At 38.8% G+C, this 22,120-nt stretch overlaps 1 protein-coding gene across 1 annotated transcript in view; it reads right to left on the bottom strand.

The window, feature by feature from the left end:
- IGHMBP2 (immunoglobulin mu DNA binding protein 2) overlaps positions 1 to 22,120 on the bottom strand; it is a 74,773-nt gene that overhangs the window by 4,420 nt on the left and 48,233 nt on the right. The window contains exons 9-14 of the mRNA XM_034416721.3: positions 17,308 to 17,490; positions 12,241 to 12,359; positions 8,107 to 8,201; positions 7,412 to 7,535; positions 4,642 to 5,463; positions 2,623 to 2,807 (exon numbers count right to left, since the gene is read on the bottom strand). Of these exons, the coding sequence (XP_034272612.1) occupies positions 2,623 to 2,807; positions 4,642 to 5,463; positions 7,412 to 7,535; positions 8,107 to 8,201; positions 12,241 to 12,359; positions 17,308 to 17,490 (1,528 nt within the window). The remainder of the gene's footprint in view (positions 1 to 2,622; positions 2,808 to 4,641; positions 5,464 to 7,411; positions 7,536 to 8,106; positions 8,202 to 12,240; positions 12,360 to 17,307; positions 17,491 to 22,120) is intronic.

Genomic DNA, 22,120 nt, shown 5'->3' with positions numbered 1-22,120 from the left:
GATGAAGGAAAGCAATGAAACTATTCACATGGCTGAATCCATTCCATCAGCAAGCAATCAAGCAGGCAGGGAGTTGTGGACTTCAACTCCCAGAATTCCTCAGCCAGCAAAACAAAGCTGGCTCAGGAATTCTGGGAGTTGAAGTCTACAAGTCTTAAAGTTGCCAAGGTTGGAGACCCCTGTTCTATTGGGTAAGTTTTTTCCCCTTTGGGATCTTTAAAAAAAATAGTTAATTGGGGTTTTTTAGTTGTTCTTTTTTAGACCTAGCCATTTAAAGTTTAGGAAGTTTTAAATTTAGCTTTCATATAAAAATAAAAATAAAATAAAATAATATTTGTGCAGCTTTCTGAGATTTAGTGTGTTTTTGTAGTGTTTCACTCTAACTACACAAACACACAAAATCTCACAAAGCTGTATGTGGAATTTTGTGTGTGTAAAGTGTGAAAGTTGGGTTTTTGGGCTTTTTGTGGCTGTGTGAAGTTCCTGCTTGTTGCAGGGGCCATTTTGGGTCTAGCACAGCTGCGTTTACATTGTGGGTGAGCCAGTTGTGTTGTGTTGTGTTATGCGTGTGTGTAAAGTGTGAAAGTTGTTTTTTTGGGCTTTTTGTGGCTGTGTGAGATTCCTGCTTGTTGCAGGGGCCATTTTGGGTCTAGCACAGCTGCGTTTACATTGTGGGTGAGCCAGTTGTGTTGTGTGTGTGTAAAGTGTGAAAGTTGTTTATTTGGGCTTTTTGTGGCTGTGTGAGGTTCCTGCTTGTTGCAGGGGCCATTTTGGGTCTAGCACAGCTGCTTTTACATTGTGGGTGAGCCAGCTGATGTTTTTTAATTTTTATTTGGTGTGCGTTGGAAGAGGGGTAGTCTTATACGGCGAGTATAGCCCAAACCCTATATTTTAACAGGAAAATTCAGGGGTCATCTTATATGCCCAGTCGTCTTATACGCCGGAAAATACGGTACATTTTCTTCATCCGATTCATTTTGAAGACTCAAAAGAGAGGGTAGTAGGTGTACGTGTGTATATATAAATTTGAAGAATGAAGGAGAGTGAAAAATGTTGTGTACTTTAACTGGAAATAAAATCATTCTTTATATTAGAAAGAGATAAAAAGATGTTTCAAAAGTACAGATCTCCATAAAAAATAACTCCATTAAAATGCCAAGAGGAGAACAAAAAAGAAAACAAAACCCCACTTCATTTTTAAAACCTAAAGACTATGAGCAAAAACAGCCCTCCAGACCAACATTTTTCCTCCTGATTGCCCAGCAGGGGATGCATTTCCAGTCATTGGAAAATTAAACTGGAGGCAACTATAGCTTCAATTCTTTTGTGAATTATGCCCTGTGTGTTTATTATGCTACATTACTTTCATAAGGCCGAAATCCCATCTCTACCTTTCTAAAGGTAGATTTTTTTTCACAAGTACTTGTATTTGTCTGTGTGTATATGCCCATGTATATATTAAATGGCAAGTTAAGATTAATTAATTAATTAATTAATTAATTAATTACATTTCTATACCGCCCTTCTCCCGAAGGACTCAGGGTGGTGTACAGCCATGATAAAATAATATGAACACAAAAATTAAAAAACAATTTAAAATAATTTAAAGCATTGGCCGTATTTAAAACCCCTAGCTAAAACCCCTTTAAAACCATTAAAACCCACTTAAATTAATTCATTCGGACAGGCCGGCTTGCTGAAACAATAGAGTCTTCAGTGCACGACGGAAGCTGCGGAATGGGGAAAAGTTACCCTCCACTGGATTTGCCTATAGCCGTGATGGTGAACCTATGGCACGCATGTGACAGGTGGCACGCAGAGCCATATTGGTGGGCATGCAAGCGTTGCCCTAGCTCAGTTCCACCGCGCATGCACGCACCGGCCAGCTGATTTTCGGGCCTGATTCGGGCCCACAGGAAATAGGCTCTTTATGGCCTCTGGAGGGTCTCCAGGGGGGGAGGCCATTTTTGCCCTCCCCAGGCTCCAAGAAAGCCTCGGGAGCCTGGGGAGGGTGAAAAATAGGCCTACAGAGCCCTCCGTGCCATCGTGCACCAAAAGTGGGGGGAGCACAGAAGGGGTGTCGTGCATACATGTGCGGGGGTGGGGTGCATTGAATTATGGATGCGGGCACACATGCGCACAACCCCCCTGCGTTCCCCTTGCTTTTGGCACACGATGGCAAAAAGGTTAGCCATCACTGGCCTATAGTCTGAGCCACAATGGCGCAGTGGTTAGAATGCAGTACTGCAGACTACTTCTGCTGATCGCCAGCTGCCTGCAGTTTGGCAGTTCGAATCTCACCAGGCTCAAGGTTGACTCAGCCTTCCATCCTTCCAAGGTGGGTAAAATGAGGACCCAGATTGTTGGGGAAAATATGCTGACTCTGTAAACTGCTTAGAGAGGGCTGTAAAGAACTGTAAAGTGGTATATAAGTCTAAGTGCTATTGCTATTGCTATTGCACAACCTTTATTACGATGAGGTTCCTTGAAAAAGTCAACTACACTGAATACTTTAAAAATGGCACCTCAATTTCACCTGAAAATTACGCTGGCTCTGAAAACCTGGGAAAGGTGAGAAAATGGATGTGCTTTGTCTGCTTCAGGGGAGAGACCAAAGCGTACCTCTGGGATATGGTGGCTGAGACAGTAGCGTCTGTTGCAATGCTGGCACAGCTGTCCCAGGGTTGTTACACTGGCTTTACATTTGGAGAAGCCACATGTGTTGTCTGCTTTAATTGCCGCAGAGATCATAGCATCAAAATCTTCCTTGGCTTCAATTTCCTTTTTGGATTTACTGGATGCCTTTCCTAAATAAGTATAAGGGTATAAAATAATTAGAGAGCAGTAACAAAAAGATTGCACACAACACTTTATTATGGACATAAAGAGGCACAGCTGTGTTGATTAAATGTTTGATGATTTTCCCAAATGTGCTTTTTTCAAGAGGCAACTGGGCTTTCTGGTTTTTCTTTGAAGACGCTTCGCTTCTCATCCAAGAAGCTTCTTCAGCTGTGACTGGATGGTGGGGAATGGAAGGGTGAGGAATGGAAGGACCCACCATGCAGTCAGAGCTGAAGAAGCTTCTTGGATGAGAAGTGAAAGGTCTTCAAAGAAAAACAAGAAAGCCCAGTTGTCTCTTGAAAGAGCACTGGCAGTATGCTGGCCCTCTGCAACCAGATGGCCAACAGATAGCACTAACTTCTCCTTCAAAAGGAATCAGTAAGATAAAGTGGACAAATAAGAGTAGGCAAAGCATGATAATAGAGTGGAAATAATGAGATTTGTTTGTTTGTTTGTTTATAGGACGTTCATGGCTGCCTATTTTCAGACAATGTCTCTAGGTGGCTCACCACAATCCAGAAAACACAATTAAAAACAAAGACACCCTTCTTCTCCTCAGGTGCCAGATTGCTCATCATTGCTCCTCAGATGCCAGATTGCTCATAGCTTAATCTGATATGGGCCGTGTCTGGTGCTCTTAGAGGAGACTCCCCATTGGCTTGTGTATATGAAGACAAACTGCCTGAGACTAGCTGAACTATCTTTGAAGCTGCCCAACTAAATTAGAAACTCTTTTAGAGAACACTTTAAAGAAGGAAAAGGGATTAGGGTTAGGGCTGCTAACAATAGAAACCCATACACCTGGAAGGTGTCATAGTTTAAGAAGGCTGCTCCAGACAATGTTACTGATTCAAAAATTAGGGGCCACACTCTTGATTTTAGAATCAAAATCAAAGGCACTGCCTGGATACAGGTTTATTCCCATGCCCAATAAATCTAATTGCCTCTGTATTTTATAGCAGACTTATCAATGTACCAGAGGGGATTTTCTTCCTCTTTAGAAATCTTGGAGGATGTGAATTTCAGAAGGTATCTATGTACATATTAAGTGGTTTCATAGCCCCCCCCCCAAAGAATCAATCATGGGAAATGGGTACATTAGAGTATGTGCAAATACTCAGGTGCTTGCGCACACACACCTTCCTAACAAGGCAAAGGAAGTTTTTCTTTTCAATTGATACCACTTTTTCATTTGTATTGGCAAGCTCATGTATAGCCTCTATGTGAACATAAACATCCGAGAAAGACAAGTAGGGTATGTTAGAGGATATTTATGTAGTCTGGCTCAGCTTGGTGTCAGCTAAGGATCTGTACTTTGTCTCCTCAAAATGTTCTAATCAATCATCCAACTGCACAAAGCAAGCCCATGTCGTGCCCTAGGTCATCTGTTGTGATAATTTCAGAGATACTGATTTTGGGGGAAATCCATGTACTGTATATCCAAAAGCCAGGACAAATATTTGGCTGACATTTTCAAAAGAAGCCTATTTGTGGAAAACGCACTGTGCTTCCTAGATCTAAAATTAGTGGTTGCTCTCAAAAGTAGTTGTGTTTTAGAAGTAAGCCTGCTTCTAGCAACTCCTTCTGTAAGCACTGTATAAAAACAGGAGGCTTGATATTTAAAGCAGAGAATTCTGTTGGCTGTGTTTTGGTTTAAAATTTCCCCAAAGCTCCTCAAAGGATACACTACCTTTGTCAGGAGAGAATCTATATAGGGATTGCAAAGAAAAACAGGATAAACAGCGGATTAAAAAAGAATGAAAGGGGTATCTTTTAAACTTTTTAAAATGGATTCTTTACCTCCAACATCTTTTTCTTTCTTTCCAATTATTTCCTGAAGATTTACATTGGATTCTCGGCTTTGTTTCACTCTCTCTTCTTTCTTCTCTCTCTCTCTTTTCATCCGTTCCACATGCAACGTTTTTAGGTCTGTGGCCCCTGGGCCAGCACCGCTCTCCCTCTCTTCACTGCCTGCATCTATTTCTTTTGGACAGCCTTGAATTAATTCAGGTTGACAAACTACAGTACCTCCCAAAGATAATTCTGTGGGAGAATCTCTCCTACGAATACTTATGTGTCGTGCGCTGCCTTCTCCTGTGCTCATGTGCTGCAGCCCGTATTCTTCAGCCAACTGATGGATAAGCATTCTATCGTGAGCGTTTAAAGAGGAAGGGAAATCCAGTTGGACCTCACTACTATCCAGAAACTCCAATATTCTTGCTTTATGTTTAAATGAGTTTTCATTCTCTTTGGTTTTTGATGTTGTGACTTTGCCCGTGTTTTCCAGGGAACATTCTGTTAGCCTCTCTTTAGGCTTTTGGGCAGGCCTTCCTTTTGGCTTCTCTCCAAGAGCCTTTGGGACTGGACCAATGTTGCATTTAAGTCTCTTTTCCTGGTTACGGGGACCCAAAGAACTCTTGGGAGTGTAGTTTCCGGGTACAATATCATCCAGATATTCAAAGGCTGTGCGCACTTCTCCATGGGTGTTCATATACTCCACCAGCCGTTTAAGAAAACTGTGATTGCTAACAGTGCGAGAGTCACAGATTACAGCCACATGACGTCGGGCCCGGGTAATTGCAACATTTATTCTCCTGTCTTCGGCGAGGAATCCCACTTCACCTACACATCATAAAAACAGTAAGTCAGGATGCAGAGCTTTGCAGACCATGTAAAGTAATGATAATAGAGGCAGTTTTATTGCAAGCATATTTCCTCAGAAGCAAGTTAGACTGAACTCCATGGGATTTGGTGAAGTAGATTGCGTCTTTCTTTAATTATCTAAACTATTGCCCAAGAATGACATTTCCAAAATGGATTGAACACATGAACAGAGTGTAGGCACAAGTTTATTTATTTACAAACAAATCCAAACACATTTTCAGCACCAAGGGCCTGTATAAGCAGATCCCATCAAGATTTCAACAGTCATATTATAGCTTCCTTATTATCATTATTGTAAAACTATGAAATCTGAGGTGGGAGTGTCATTGCCTGTGCCAAATTTCAAACTGAATGCTCATGTTGACAACTTCAAAGTAGAAAACATATGTAGCCAAGTCTCATAATCACCCAAAACCATACCTAATCCAGTGTATGACAAAGATCAGATGCACTTGACAGTGTTTATGGACACCATTTTGACACAGTGATAACTTGTTTTATAGACCAATGATCTGTGGAAGTGACTTTATAGACAGAGGGAAAAGCCTCAGCCTAGACAACCATCATACCTCAGCCCACAGAAGAAAAAGAGGGGTTCGAAGGATCTCAGAAGGCCCTCCTTAGTTTTTTGAAAAGTAAAAGTAAGGGAGAGGAGAAATGCTTAAATTCAGGCTTGTTTTCATTTCAGTGCTTGAAATTTACTTATAAGGTCATTAATTTCCAGAAAGGCACTTTTTTAGTCAATAATCTAGCCCAAGGAACATTGAAGCTTTGGATAGGTTGCAATATTATTTTAATATATTTTTCTGAGAAACCCATTTTACTTTTAAATAAGGAAAGCAAAATTCAATAAACGGCCAGGAGCTAGAAAAATAAGAATTTTTAGCACTTGATATGACTTCTGAAAGATGTTCAAGTGTTCATTTTGTTTCACAATGGTGAGGAAAAGCATATTGACTGCTCATGTTGATTAAATAAGTTTTATAAAGTTTTTGTCCACAATAGAACTGCTCTGAGACTGGAGCTGTATCTGACAAGCAGAATTTAACATAAGGAAGGTTTCTTGAAGTATTGCAAATGCGTTTTGCTCATTTCTAATTATTAACAAGTCTGATAAAGGTCAGAAAAATATTTAGCATAATCTTTAAAAAAAGCATCATCCAAGACTGAATAAATAGCTAGAAATGACAAAGCCTTTTCTAGAAGTTATTTCTGATCTCCAGATTTTTTTAGATTTTATAATAACAGATAGCAAATGCCAGGATGAGTCAACTCAGCTACTTAACCGATGGGGTTGAGTCCTATATAAGGAGCTAGGCAGAAGACAAATGGAAAAATAAACATTAAAGGGCACATTAAAATATGTGAGTCACCAATTTGTGCTCGAGAAGCCTAACCTGGGAAGTAATTACCAAGTGTCAAAACCATATCGGAAGACATAATACATAGACAACAATGAACCACAATTTGCTTATCTATTTTAAACAGGGAGGCAATTTTTCTCTCCAGCAACCATATGAAGCAGAGAAGAAACCCCTCTCCATATCATGCTCCACTATTATAATGGGAAAGAAGAAAAATATTTACAGACTTTAGAAACATCTTTTGAGTTACATTCACAGTCATCTGAATAGTTATTATTCATGTGGCTGCAAGACAGTATTTTAAACTGAACGGCAGTCATCATAATTACCAAAAAGGTTGACTCAATTATTTTATCATTTTCTTACTGTTCGCCATTCTGGTCTCTGTTTGAAAAGAATTATATAGAAAATCATAATGTTCTTTTTAATTCCCCAGCCAAAACCATGAATCAGTCACAACCACATAAACATGCAGTAGCATCAGTGCTTCTTGTAAATTCCTTGCTTTCATTGTGCATGGCTGTAGATTATGACCGATTTACCTTTTCTATTGGATCTTACAAAAGAAAGAACAACTGCTTCCTTTTCTCTTCCTTGGAAGCCATCCACTGATTTAATCTCTAGCTCTGGATACTTCTGATACAGATGTTTTCTTAGCATGTCCACCTGGAAAACAAAGCACTTATTGGTACAGGAAATGAATGCCATCTTACTGAAAAAGTCTTCTCCTTCCAAGAGAAATTAAGCATCTTATATCTTAGAAGGTAGGCTGTTGCCTAGAAAAAGGAACAAAAAGCTATATCTGATGTTCATTCTACTATTTCTGAACTGGTGAGGTAGGACCTACATCCTGGATGGAGGAATGGAGATCTTCCTAATTTACTATAGACCAGCAGATGCTGGAAGCAGTAGTTAGGTCTACACCAAACAGCACGCAAAGCATGTAAGTCCTCATAGATCAAGAAAATAGAATAAAGTTCTGCCTCTACCTCACTGAAGTTACTATTAGTGAGAATAATTTAGGTCCCTGAAGATTCAAATCAGTTTCATTTTCTTTTGTACTTACTATGGGGTTACTGGTGCTCTCTAAGCTTGGTGATTTTCTTTCAGACAGTTCAATACCAAACTAGATAACATCATCAATGCCAGCATATTTCCTTCTATAATTTTGTACTTAAGTTTTCAATTTTTATTCAACATGACATATTTCTTAGTATATGGTAGTAGATGCACTAACCTGAAGATTGTAAGGAGCAATGACAGCTACATCTTTTGCTTTCACACCAGCTTCTATCAAAGCATCTATATGCAAACTGGTAAGCTGTACCTCACCTGGGAACAAGGAACAAGCAACTTTAAGGTTGAAGAAGCAGGCAGGCAGATTCAATTAGAAAACCAAACCGACCTGTAAACTTCACTTCACATTCTAAATTAAAAAAAAAAAAAAAACAGCACTGTGTGTATAATCATTTAATATTTAAGCACAGATTTATTTGCTAAGAATTCAAAGATTACAGGAAGCCAAAAGAAAATATATTTTTTCATTATGTGGGTTTCCCACTGCTAAAGAATTGCCATTTTCCTAATACAGCAGCTATGCCATAGGTCAGTGGTCCCCAACCCCCGGTCCGCGGACCGGTGCCGGGCCGTGGAGTACCTGGCACCGGGCCGCGCAGCGGCCGGGGGACATGAACGCTGCAGCGCAAAGGCTCCTGGGCCGTGCGCAAAAGCTCCTGGGCCGTGCGCAATGGGCCGTGCGCAAAAGCTCCTGGGCCGTGCCCCCACCCCTGCACGCGCTCAGCGGGCCGCGGCGATAAAAAGGTTGGGGACCACTGCCATAGGTCACCTTGCTAAGGATTTATGTTCTTGATTTAGATGATGATCTGTGGTTGGGCATATGGCAAACCAAGAAACATTCTTTTGTTCCATTTATTCATTCACCAGGCTCTCGCTGGTCACCACATGAGGAAAGAGTTGTCCACAACTGTTTCTTGGCACAGTTAGCAAGAGTATATGTACACACTAAAACATAAAATGGTCCTCATTCACATGTGTCATATACTTACATTGTAAACAATGTACAATGTAGCTTTTTTTTTAAAAAAAAAAAGCTACTTTATTTGTAGTGTTTATAAACTGCCCCATTTAGTTTATTAGTTTATAAACTAATACCGAATAAGTATTTCCTACCTAGAAAACCAAACTGAAATTATAGTAATGAAACATCATAAATGCAAATAAAATAGATGTATGCTAAAACTCCAGAGTGCAAAGGCCTGCTGACGTAAAATCATTCTGATAGGCTTTCTGAAACTCAAGGACGGCAACGAAGGAGCCGGTTCCATAAAGCAAGATCCACTATTTATTAAGAAAGTCTTACTCAATGTTTGAGCATTGACCTATCCTTCTTCTAAGCATAAAACAAACCACATAGACATATTGCTGCTTTGGAAAATGTCACTAAATATTATTCAGAAACATGGATTCTAAGACTTATGGCTTTTGAATAATATTTCCGAAATTCTCTTTAGTTCTTGATGTACAAACTGCATAGGTTTGTGCCTTTGTTTGCTCAAAACTGGACAAAGTGTGATGTGCCAAGACAGTTAAAAGTGAAAGCTCTCTCAACTCTGCTGTGCCACAAACAGAATGGATATGAAGCCAGTTCAATATTCCTAGCTGAAAGCTGATATCTTTCCTGTTGCTTCAGAGCCAATTGTGTATGTAGAAAGATATTTAAACTTCAGCAACAAGATATGACAAGCATCGCTGGTAACTGTCCATACAATTTGCCCAGCTGTTATCAAGATGTAAGTTGTCTAGCTGGAGACCAGTAGATTGGTCTGGGCTTTCAGCCATGGGAGCCTCTACTCCTACCTGTTATTTAGAACGTCATCCCAACTTTGTATTTGAGCTTAGGGCAGAGGTAAGAAATCTGTGCTCATTCAGAAGGTTATTTTTTAAATTATTTCATGTGGTGATCCAGAAGGTAAGAGGCTACAACTCCCACCTTCCCTGATCTCTTTTAAAGCAAAACGGAATTTAACAGTATCTAGAGAATTTAAAATTCTCCATTCCCCCCCCCACTCCCCAGTTCTTTCATATAACAAGATGAATACATGGATATTTTTTTCTTCCCCATCACCAGCTATTGTTCCTCTAGTTAAAAGAACAATAAACACTTTTCCATATTGTTCATGTTTATTATTCAGTTTCATGATTCTAAAAAGGATCTGATTCCTTTTGTGTTTAAACAGGCAAGAAATCAATATGTTATAAAGATTCTCCTAGCAGATTCATCTATTTTGCAGAATTGCTCAAAAACCTGACATTATTTCAAACTTACATAAGCAGCCTTATTCAAGTTCAGAGAATCAAATGTTCCTGCATATATAAAAAAAGTATCCTTGAATGTGTCTAACGAGACAGATACGGATTACATTACTATAACTTTTCAGAGCCTTTTCTGGTTAAAAAGTGGGAATGAAACATAATACTGCAGACCATTTGACATTCACTTATGCATCAATGCCCATGTGAGACTATTTAGGGCTGCAACCCTATGTACATATGGTAAAAAATAGACGCCAGGAACAACAGTGGGCAGTGGAAAAAACAGGGGGAAAAATAGATGCCAGAAAAACAGTGGCATGTCAGAGCAAACATAAGTTTGAACAGCTTCTAAAATACATACTATTGGTTATTCAATTTTGGCATGCATTCTTTATTCTCATAAAATTTCCAAGCTAAGTTAATTATAACCCACCACAATTGATTTCCACCTAAAACCCATGAGCATGTTTTCTACCAGTTTAGTAGCCTTTTGTTCCACCAAGGCTAGGTTTCATTCACTTAATTCATGGGAATGCATAGGAAAGTTCTCTTTCTGAATTGTTAAAGCAGCTCCTTCTTTTTAAAGGCCTCATGTCAGTTTTGCAAACTGCTTCAATCCCATGCGCATGCGCAGTCATTTCATTGCAACATTGGTTTCTATTTTTTCAGGCTACACCTGAAGCCCAATTTAAAATTCTGTAACTCTTAACTACGGGGGTACAAAGTTCAAGCTTATGAAACAAAATAATATTTAGGATTTTGCTACTTCTAGTCACTACCAAAATTGTACTACCTTCTGTCTCTTTCTTGCTCCGTTGTATGTTTTATATCGATTCATTAGTTATACTATAGTAAAGTGTGAGGTGGATGGAAGTTTTGGTATGTCAACATCTGTTTCTTTCATAGTTATCTGTCGTGGAGGTTAAATCAATGTACCGTAAAACCTTATCTCTATAACAATCTACTATAACAAATGAGACTTACTAGCAGTTCACAATAAACTGTTTTTATTTACATAATAATAAAAACAATATCTATTCAAATACTAAATAGTATGTCAATCCTTTTCTTTAATATCCTGTCAGATATATATAAGTAATCACTCTATGTTTTTATAGTTCTGGCTATTCTTCCTCAGAAGAAGGATTCTTTTAAAACATCAGATCTACCTCTGATCCCTAATCAGAACTCTCCTAACTGCCAATTTACTGATGACTAACTGTCTTCAGAACTGCCTTTAAACTGCATACTGACTGCAGAACTGCCCTTTAGAGCTGCCCTCTAACTGACTTGTAACTGACATTAGAACTGCAGAGCTGCCCTCTAACTGACAACTGACTACTTACTGACTTCTAACTGATAATAGTTTTCTGTCAGAAATCTCCTTTTATACTGTCACAGTGACAGTTAGGGGAGGGAATATAAAATCCAGGGAGTTTCAAACCCATTAGCCGCTTTCTGATTGGCTTATTTACTTGTCCATTCCAAATGCCATTAATAGGCACAGCAACTGAGAAATAACTTTTCTCTAACATTATCACTTACATTTGGATCAAAAAAAAAAAAAAAAACCCCACCTAGAAACAAAACTCTAAAAACAGCCTTGGAAGCCATGGCTTATTTATTTATTTGTTTGTTTGTTTGTTTGTTCCTATTTCTATACCGCCCTTCTCCAAATAGGACTCAGGGCGGTGAACAGCCAAAGTAAAAAACAAAACATACAAAATTTAAAAGCAGTTTAAAATAATTAAATATTTAAATAGGCGATTCATCTGCTTCAAGGATATAACATATGTAATTCAAGCATGACATGCAAGAAATTTCCAGACATGTTCAACAATTTCCACAGGAATTGTACCTGTGATCATGGGTATAATATGTCAATAACTCAATTTTTACCATACTTTTCTGGTACAAGGAAACTTTTGCATTGGCTGGTATTACAAAATCACTATACAGGTAATATAAACTGAAAAGGCAGTTTTTTGAAGATGCCACTCAAGAAAGAAAAATCATGAAGCAGAGTAAATGATGGTACCTGGGTTTCCTCTAGATTGTTCTTCTTCCACTTCAAGTTCAAATAAGCCACAACCAGCTGTATCTATAAGCAGCAATGGGATACTGGTCTCTTCTGTGGGGGCCACTCCTGGCAAGTCTCTGTCAAATTATTAAAAAGAATGACACAAACTACTTTTGCAAGAAGCTGTAAGGTCATTTTATTCTCTCTCTGCAACTATGAGATCTCAGAACCCATTCTAAGTTATTATGTGGAAAGAAACAATACATGCAGCCTGATGGGAACACAAATTAGCACATATGGTGTTCCTGTTTAACAGTAGATGCTTCTAGTAACACATATATCAAGCAAATTACAGAACAGGGCAGTTCAATGAAAGCAAAAAATAAAATTATAGACAAAAGCTTTCACAGAACACAACTACTTCCTTTGCTCAGAGACAAAAGATTTATTATTGGAGACAGCTGTGATATTAGGAAAAGATACACTCTGTGGGTCTAATAACTGCAAAAAGATGTTATTTGTACTTAGAAGAGACATATTAATCATCAACATTACAGAACTACAGTTGTTCCTTATATATCTAATCTCTGAGCAAACACATGAAAATAATTTTAAGGGATCCAAGGATGGATAGGATTTGAAGTATGATTGGGGATTTTACCAGAAATATACAATAGAGAAATCAGATATTTAATTGTGAATGTTTTAACGGCGGCTAGAATTGTATTTGCTAGAAATTGGAAAGGTGAGAAGATACCCACGGATGACGACGTTATCAAGAAAATTTTGCAGTGTGCTGAAATGAATAAATTGACATTTGAAATTAGGGAACAAGAAGATAAACAATATTATTTGATATGGGATTTATTTTATCAATGGTTAGACAAGAAAGAATGGAAATGAAATATGAAATATGAAATGGATAAGATAATAAAACATATAAAGGGTTTTTTTCCCCCCTTATAGAGGACAATTTACTGTTAAATAATTGATAAATGAGAATAATAATGTAATAAACTGTTAAATAAGAAAATATTGGATAGAGGATTAAGCATAAAAGATTTGTAACCGATCAATACACTTTCTGTAATTGTAATGGATGATAATTGTTTTATGTTTTAAGTTTTGTTTAAAAATAAAAAATCCCCCCCCCCCAAAAAAAGGATTTGAAGTATGAGAATGTAATTCATTTTTTAAAATCTTGGTCACGTACAGAAGCTATTGATAAGAAAGGATTCAGAATGTAAGATCATAACAACACATGAACGGACATAATTGTAGGGGGGGTGCAAAGGAAAATACAAAGATGCAAAAGAGAGGTTTACCTTCTCTCCCATCAATGACTCCTGGGGAACAAAAACCCATCAAACCTGCAGGTTTGGTAGCCCAGCTCTTTCTGGCACCATTATCTATCCCTTGGCATTATGTTTCGTTTGTCAAATGTCAAAGCAATTGATACGTGCAAGTGTATTGATCCTTGCCAGTATATAGACAAACAGGAGTAATACAAATATGGCTTGACTTGTCACAACTATGAAGAAATTCTCTATAGCACATGAAGGATAGAGTTGTTTCAAACCCCTTCTCCAAATTAAGAAGTTGTTGCTCCCGTTATTAAGTATTAAAAGTATTAAATTTTTAAGTATTAAATAACCAAGTTACAATTTTGGATTGCCCAGGAACTGTGATTAATATTAATTGTATTGGTTCAACCAAAGTAATTTCAGAAATCGTAGCTTAAAGTTAACATATTTTAAACTCTAGTTACTATTTAGTACAGATTGTTGGTCTACATATAAGAGAAAACATTGTAAGCTAAAAGTGGAAATGACCACAAACTTCCCACCAACCGAAAAGGATGGAGGTTTGTCAGCATGAATATGCGCTGAAGCAATCTTCTTTGAAGATCTCTGACTATAATGTTAAGTTTAATGGACATAATTTGTTCAAAACTGCATTTGCAAGTTCTTCTTAGTAGTATGCTCCCCAAAGACCAATTCTTTGTTCTGGATGGAGAAGTAAGCAATTACAGTACTGATTTTTTAAAAAAACCAAATATTTCAGCATTATCCATTGTTCTACTGCAAGGCTTCAGATGCAGAGCTGGTCTCTCACATATTAGTCGATATACAGAGACAATGCCAACAGATTACTGAAGCTTTTGTTTTTCTCTACTTATACTCTTTTTTCAACTCCATTTTGGTTCTTTTAAAATAATTCCATCTGCAGAGAAAATCATGCCAAAAGAATCTTTATGTCAAATAACTCTCCCTTCAAAATTTAGATACAATCTTTATGAGATTAAAGCTACTGGGATAGCAAACCAATTCTCACAGTACCATCAGTAGTTATTAAGGAATGCAAAAGAGAATTGGTTAAAAATGTGAATTTAAAAAGAAAGACACACACTGTATGATCAGAGGTTTTGGCTATTTATGTAAACAGTGCTGGGTTGTGAGAAAAGTTAAGATGAATGTGTTATCAGTAAGAGCAAAACCAAATAATGTTTTCCCCATGTATTCAAAAAGCTGAAAGCAAAGATGCAATTGAGCCAGTGTTAAGTGTTTTACAAAATTTCACTGGGAATATGATGGTACATATTTTATAAAAATGCTAACATCATGCTGAATCCAGTTAGAATTATTTATACATTTCCTTAATAGTGAAATGGATATTAAAACTGCAATTGTGCATGCTTCTTTGAACACAGTAAGGCAAAAACCAAGCACATTATTGAGGCGGGGGCAGAGTGTGATTTAATACCATGAGAAAAACTCTAAAGAAATTAGTTACTACAACACCATCTTCTTAAACTAATAATGTTATTGCATCATGGCATTACTATTCAAGTTAAGGGCAATATTGCTGATGACTTAACTAAATGTGTCTCTACTTGCAAGATCTTAAACAAGACTAGTTCAATTTTTAGTTCAACAATATTATTAAGTCTGCTAACCTAGAATTCCATTCACCCTGCCTTGCCCACCACCCCATCTCTATTCTTCTCAATGGTGAAGATGAAGTCCTACTCTCTAAACCAAGTAGACCCTCAAAGACACCTTAAAACTCTACTGCTTTACTGCTCCAGAGAATGCCTCAAAATAAATTATTCTAAAACAAAGATATTAGTATTCTCTAGGAGACACTTTAAAGCTCTAATAGGATGATTAGCAGCAAACCTATCAGGCAGGTTAAATCTTTTAAGTATCTAGATGTCTATTTTAAATCTTCTACTTGCAAGTCTATTCACGCAAGAGAGCTACTAGCAAGAATCCAAAAAGCATCCCTTGCAATTACTAAATTTGCAGATCAATCTGGAAACAATGATCTCTCAGAAGCTATTAAACTATATAAAATTAAAGTTGCGGGCATGATGCTATATAGTGCTCAGATGTACCTACAAGGAGGTCTTCTGGATTAAAAGCAATTCAGTCAAATTTTTAAAAAAATCTTATTGCAAGTTCCTCGTTCAATTTCTTATGTTGCAATTTGACCGGAACTTGGCTGCACTTCCCTTGGGCCCAATTTTCTTGTCCTAGGATTTGGCTGAGGAAAGCCTAAGAAGGAAATAGCTTGGTTCATCTCACCATGCTAGATAGTTCTATGCAGCCCTAAGAAGGCATATTAGTGATAACACAATTATCTCTCTTCTCTGGCCTATCCCTAGATATTTCTTCAAAGTTCTATATAGCCCTCATAGGACACTATTACAATAGCCTGACTGGGCATTATCTATTAGAGCAAAAACTTGCAGATATTTAAATCTTCCACATGAAAGCCATAGTTGTTTTCAGACATGGAAGTAGAATCTGTTTCACATTTTCTAGTAAAATGTCCACTGTATACCCAATGATGATAGAACTTGATATTTCCTGGTCACATTGCCATTGTGATCAAGAGACCATGAATCTTCTTTTTGTGACCCGTCTTCAGAAATCTATAAGAAAGTTTCAAAATTTCTATCTTAAAAACTGTCTGGTTCCTCCATCATGTTATTAACTACTGGGTATTGTCTCAGGATTTTCTTACAATTTTTAAAATCCTTTTATAATATGAATTGTACTGCTGTTCTTTTTCCATATGTTTGCTCTTGGACTATAAATAAACTTTGAATGCTTACATTTTAGAAATCAAGTGTGGTCCCAAAGTGGGGACCTCTCCTTCAAGGCATGCCTAGGGCCCAAAACCCATATAGGTGGGTTTTGGGCCCTAGGCATCTCTGTTGCTTTTCTTCTTGTACTTTAGGTGATGCTTTGACTTGAATGAATAAATGAGCCATGGTGGCGCAGTGGTTAGAGTGCAGTACTGCAGGCTACTTCTGCTGACTGCTGGCTGCCTGCAATTTGGCAGTTCAAATCTCACCAGGCTCAAGGTTGACTTAACATTCCATCCTTCCAAGGTGGGTAAAATGAGGACCCAAATTGTTGGGGGCAATAGGCTGACTCTGTAAAATCGCTTAGAGAGGGCTGTAAAGCATTGTAAAGCAGTATATAAGTCTAAGTGTTATTGTTATTGCTAATGAATGAGTCAGGAATATTACTGTAATCAATAGGTAAACTCCTCTGTGTTTACCTGAGAGTCAACCAACAGCCAGACAGTGTCAAGGTTGAAACTACTTCTCTTTTAAACAGGGTGATATCCCACTCCCTTCCCTTTCTAGGTAGGAGAAGTTTTGTTTATTGTAAAATACCCCAGGACGATCTCCAGAAAAGGAAAGAAGCAAGAGTCAAGGCAAATTAGAGAAATAGGAAGCTAATATTCTCTTCCAACTTTCAATAAAAATTTTCTGGAAGAGATATTAGCAAACTTAACACCATGATAGCTGGTGGGCCAACAATGACAACAATTTCAAGTCCACAACACGTCTTCAGCTGTTGAACAAAACTTGCATGCTGTAACCTTCAGTGCAGAAATCAGCTATTTGCCAGTTGAAAATGGGGCAAAAGTCTATTTGCTAGAACAGAGCTAGAGGAAAATATTTAGTGCTGTCAGGAGAAGTCTGCATTAGCTTGAAATATTAAAAGACAGCATCAATTTAACATTTGGGCAGAAAAAAAGAAAGCAAGTAAGCCATCGATCACTTACTTCAGTAAATGTTGTGCAACAGAAGAGTGAGCTGATAGATGACCGTCATACATCTCAGTGGAAGCCCATTGCATTATAGCTTGGTGCATTCGGTACTGCACAGTGAGCATCTTCACAACACGGTCTCCCCATTTCTGAATCAGACGTTCCATTAAGCTAAGAGAAAGACCTTGTGCAGCAGCCCTGCACCAAGGGAGTAATAAAAACAAAGTGAAAAAGAAAAAGGCATTCAAGGACTGTAACAAAGGCCACACTGGTTGCTTTGCTTCCATCACTGCCTGTCATATTTAGAGGAGTTTTTTTAAGGGATGCTTATAATGTGTAACTGAATATGATTCACATTCTGATTTACATGCAGGAGTTTCTGAATATTCACTTGCATTTCTCTCCTTCCATAATGTACAAGGGATACAACCGCATAATTCACCAAAGGCAATGGAACCTAAACACATCAAATGTTACACAATAGTATAAACTTCTAGATAGAGACTGTATCACACAGCAACTGCATTCTTGGCAATATCTAAAGCTTGGAACAGAAAACCTAATAAATGATGGGAAAGTGTCAAGTAAAGTTTCATTTCTAAAGTTCTGGCCCAAGCAGCATCTGTATGGAGAAAATGTCAGTCAGCTGTTAGCAGTAAAGAACAACAGATACAGTGCTCACAAAAAATGGGGGGGGAAAGTGTTATCTATGGTTTTATAATATAAGCCCAAATGCCATGGGCTTGTAGTGGGGTCAATGAGAAGTTGAGCTTGACTCCTGTTGAACGCATGCATCTATATTATGGAAATAGTTTGTTGTCATTGTCTTCTGCAAGGATGTTTCAACATTTCAGTCTAGCCAAGAGCTCTGGAATTCCTCGGGTGGACTTCTGGTTAGCTAGAGATATCAGACTGCACCTAAAGAAAATTCCATCTCTATATAAAATGTATTTATTTATTCATTTATTTTTCAGGCTGCTCAACTCTTAATTATTCTGGATCGCTTTACACATAAAACAGCAAAAGTCAAAATAAAACCCCAACAATAGAATCAGGTGGAGGGAACAACAACCAACTCTCCTATATCCATACAGATAAAATAGACAACAGTATCCCCCAATCATTTAACTCAAGGTCTGGAGAAGGAGCCGTGTTTTTAAGGCTCTTTTAAAGGCCATTATGGGGGTGGGGGGGAGGTACATGCAAATCTTGAGGGTGATGCTGTTCCAGAGGACAAGTGCTGTGACACTGAAGGACTGCGTCCTGAGTCCTATTGGATTACGCTGCTGGATTGGCTAGACAAGAGAGAGCCAATTCTGCTGAATCTTACCCAGATGAAGAGAAATCAGGGGACATGGCCCACTCCCAAATAATCTTTTAGGGTTATCGACCATGTAAGGCTTTAAACATGACAATCAGCACCTTGAATTGCACTTAGAAGCCAGATGATAGCCAGTTCAGTTCACGGAGCCTTGGTGTTATATAGACATGGCCCAGGCCATTTATTGTTGACCACATTATAGATAGTCCTCGACCTACAACCACAATTGAGCCCAAAATGTCTGTTGTTGGCCAAGACAGTTGTTAATTTTTTTTTTATTTTATTAGATTTATATACCACCCTACTTCCGCAGGACTCAGGGCGGTGAACAGCCAGATAAAACACATAAATTACAAAATTTAAAAACAGTATAAAATCTGATTAAATAATTTGGCCCATGACAATTTAAACAACCCTAATGTTTTAAGACAAATTTAAAATTCATCATTTGAATTAAAAAGGGAAAAAAAAAGTTAGGCCAGGCCGGCCTGTTGAAATAGGAAAGTCTTAAGAGCGCGGCGAAAGGTGCGTAGATCCGGGATCCTCCGTATCTCCGGGGGGAGCTCGTTCCAGATAGCAGGTGCTCCCACAGAGAAGGCTCTCCCCCTAGGGGCCGCCAGTCGACACTGTTTGGCCAACGGCACCCACAGGAGCCCCTCTCTATGAGAGCGTACTGGCTGGTGGGAGGCTATTGGTGGCAGCAGACAGTCCCATAAATAACCAGGTCCTAAGCCATGGAGCGCTCTAAAGGTGGTGACCAAAACCTTGAAGCGCACCTGGAAGACTACTGGGAGCCAGTGCAGCTCGCGCAGGAGAGGTGTTACATGGGAACGCCACGTCGCTCCACCACCCGCGCGGCCGCACTCTGCACCAGTTGGAGCCTCCGGATGATCCTCAAGGGGAGCCCCATGTAGAGAGCATTACAGTAGTCCAGGCGGGAAGTGACGAGGGCATGAGTGACTGTGCGTAAGGAGTCCCGATCTAGAAAGGGACGCAACTGGTGGATCAGGCGAACCTGATGAAAAGTCCTCCCGGTCACGGACGTCAAATGCTCTTCTAAAGATAGCCGTTAATCCAGGAGGACGCCCAAATTGCGAGCCCTCTCCATGGGGTCCAACGACTCGCCCCCAATAGTCAGCGATGGCTTCAACTGACTATATCTGGACGCCGGAAACCACAGCCACTCGGTCTTGGATGGGTTGAGCCTGAGTCTGTTTCTCCTCATCCAGATCCGCACAGCCTCCAGGCACCGGGACATCACTTAAAGGGCATCATTGGGGTGGTCCGGGGTGGTCCGGGTTAAGTGAGTTTTGTCCCATTTTACGACCTTTCTTACCACAGTTGTTAAGCGAATTGCTGCATTTGTGAAGTTAGTAAAATGGTTATTAAGCGAATCTGACTTCATTGACTTTGCTTGTCAGAAGGCCACAAAAAGTGATCACAAGACTCTGGGACACTGCAAGCATCATAAATAGGAATCAGTTGCCAAGCACATGAATTTTGATCACAACCATGGAGATGCTGCAACAGTCATAAGTGTGAACAATGATCATGTGTCACTTTTTTCAATGCTGTTGTAACTTTGAATAGCTGTAAGTCAAGGACTACCTGTACTACATTTGCTACCAAGTAGCTTGTGGATTTTTAAGGGCAACTCCATGTATAGTGTATTGAAATAGTTTTATCTGCAAAGTGATCAGGGGCATGAGTGACCAATAAGAAGGATCTCAAACAGCAGCAAAGGGCACAACTTTGTGCACAGAATGAACTTGTTCAAAGCCTGCCTGACCAAAGCTGTCTTTTCATGCTTCAGCAGAAGCTGTAAATCCAAGAGGAACCCCAGATTGCACACTAGATCCAAACCAGATAGTGTAACCCTTTTCATGGCCAAAAATGGGAAATCACCATTATTAAGAGGTCTAAACACTCAAAGTCACTCAGTGATCCTAAAGGTGAATCTGAGCTTATTCTTCCCTATTCAAACCTTCATAGTCTTTAGCTACCGGAACATGACTTTAATGGCATTGCTTCATGCTGGCCTGGAAGAATATCATGTTAAATAATACTGCAATTTTCCGAGAGACCATGAAGGACCTGAATGAGCTGTCTGTCCTACTCTGTCTCTGCCTCTCTCAAGTGTGATCATTACAATCTTCAAGGTTTTACTCCAGGCCCTCTGCAAGTACAATCCAACCACCATGAAATCATCTGGTTATTTTTAAACACGGCAAACCCAGGGGTGAAATGCTCCTGGTTCGGACCGGATCGCCTGATCCGGTAGCAATGGAGGCGGGTGGTTCTGAGAACAAATCCCTGCCCCCCCAACCCATTCCCCAGCTGAGCCGTGCAATCATCAGAGGCTTTTTTTTATATTTTTAAAAGCATTTTTTCTACAACCTCTTTGGCCGAAAAAATGCTTTTAAAAGTAAAAAAAAAGCCTCTGATGATCACGCAGCTCAGCTGGGATCATCAGAGGCTTTTAAAAGCATTTTTTTCTACAACCTCTTCGGCCGAAGAGGTTATAGAAAAAATGTTGTTTTTTTTAAAAAAAGAAAGCCTCTGCTGATCAGGCAAGTCAGCTGTGATCGTCAGAGGCTTAAAAAAAAAAGAAAACCTCTGCCAATCAGATAAGTCAGCTGGGATCGTCAGAGGCTTTTAAAAGCATTTTTTTTTACAACCTCTTCAGCTGAAGAGGTTGTAGAAAAAATGGTTTTAAAAGTAAAAAAAAAAAAAAAAAGTTGGCCATGCCCACTCAATCATATTACCCCCCACCCACCCACCAAGCCATGCCCACAGAACCGGTAGAAACAAACTTTACATTTCACCACTGGGCAAACCCTTTTTAGTACTGCTAAGGTTTTGGTCCAAAAAATGCTAAAGGACAGTCTATAATCAGACCAGAAAAATGATGCATAGAGAAAGGATGTGAAAGAGAAAGGAAAATTGCTGATGCCTATGCCATTCCGGTATGTTCAACACAGCTCACAAAACTGTTAGATGAAATACGAAGCAAGTCCAGAGCTGTCTCACAGTTAAAACTCTTTTGCTTTAATGCCAGGTAATAAATGGCCTAAAGTATTCGTTTTAATGGAACCTCATAAAAGTGAAGAGAGAACCAATAAAGCTCACCATGCATCTGAAATATAACTTTTATATACAATAAGACTGTCCAACTGTGCCCAAGGCATTGTGCAATACACTGTGGGAACATATAACACCCGATAAGATAAATTAATTACAAAGAGATTTTTCACCTTTTAAATAATTTACCCTTGGTCCTAGTCAAGACCTATTCATATTAAAAAACTGGCAGAAAAAATATTCCTTTGATTCATTCTTTGTTCTCTTGGAATGTTCAGCATTTAAAAGAATATGAACTCATGGTAAGAATAACATATACATACAAACAGAGATGTATTTCTTAGGGATGGTTGTGTAATAATATGGATTTTGAATTCAGAATGTTTGATTTTCTTTGTCAAGTAGACCTCATTTGTGGGAGTTTCT

The sequence above is a fragment of the Pantherophis guttatus genome, chromosome 1, assembly GCF_059756535.1.
Source record: "Pantherophis guttatus breed Tessera chromosome 1, ASM5975653v1, whole genome shotgun sequence".
NCBI lineage: Eukaryota > Metazoa > Chordata > Lepidosauria > Squamata > Colubridae > Pantherophis > Pantherophis guttatus.
This window is presented reverse-complemented; position numbering and strand designations above follow the sequence as displayed.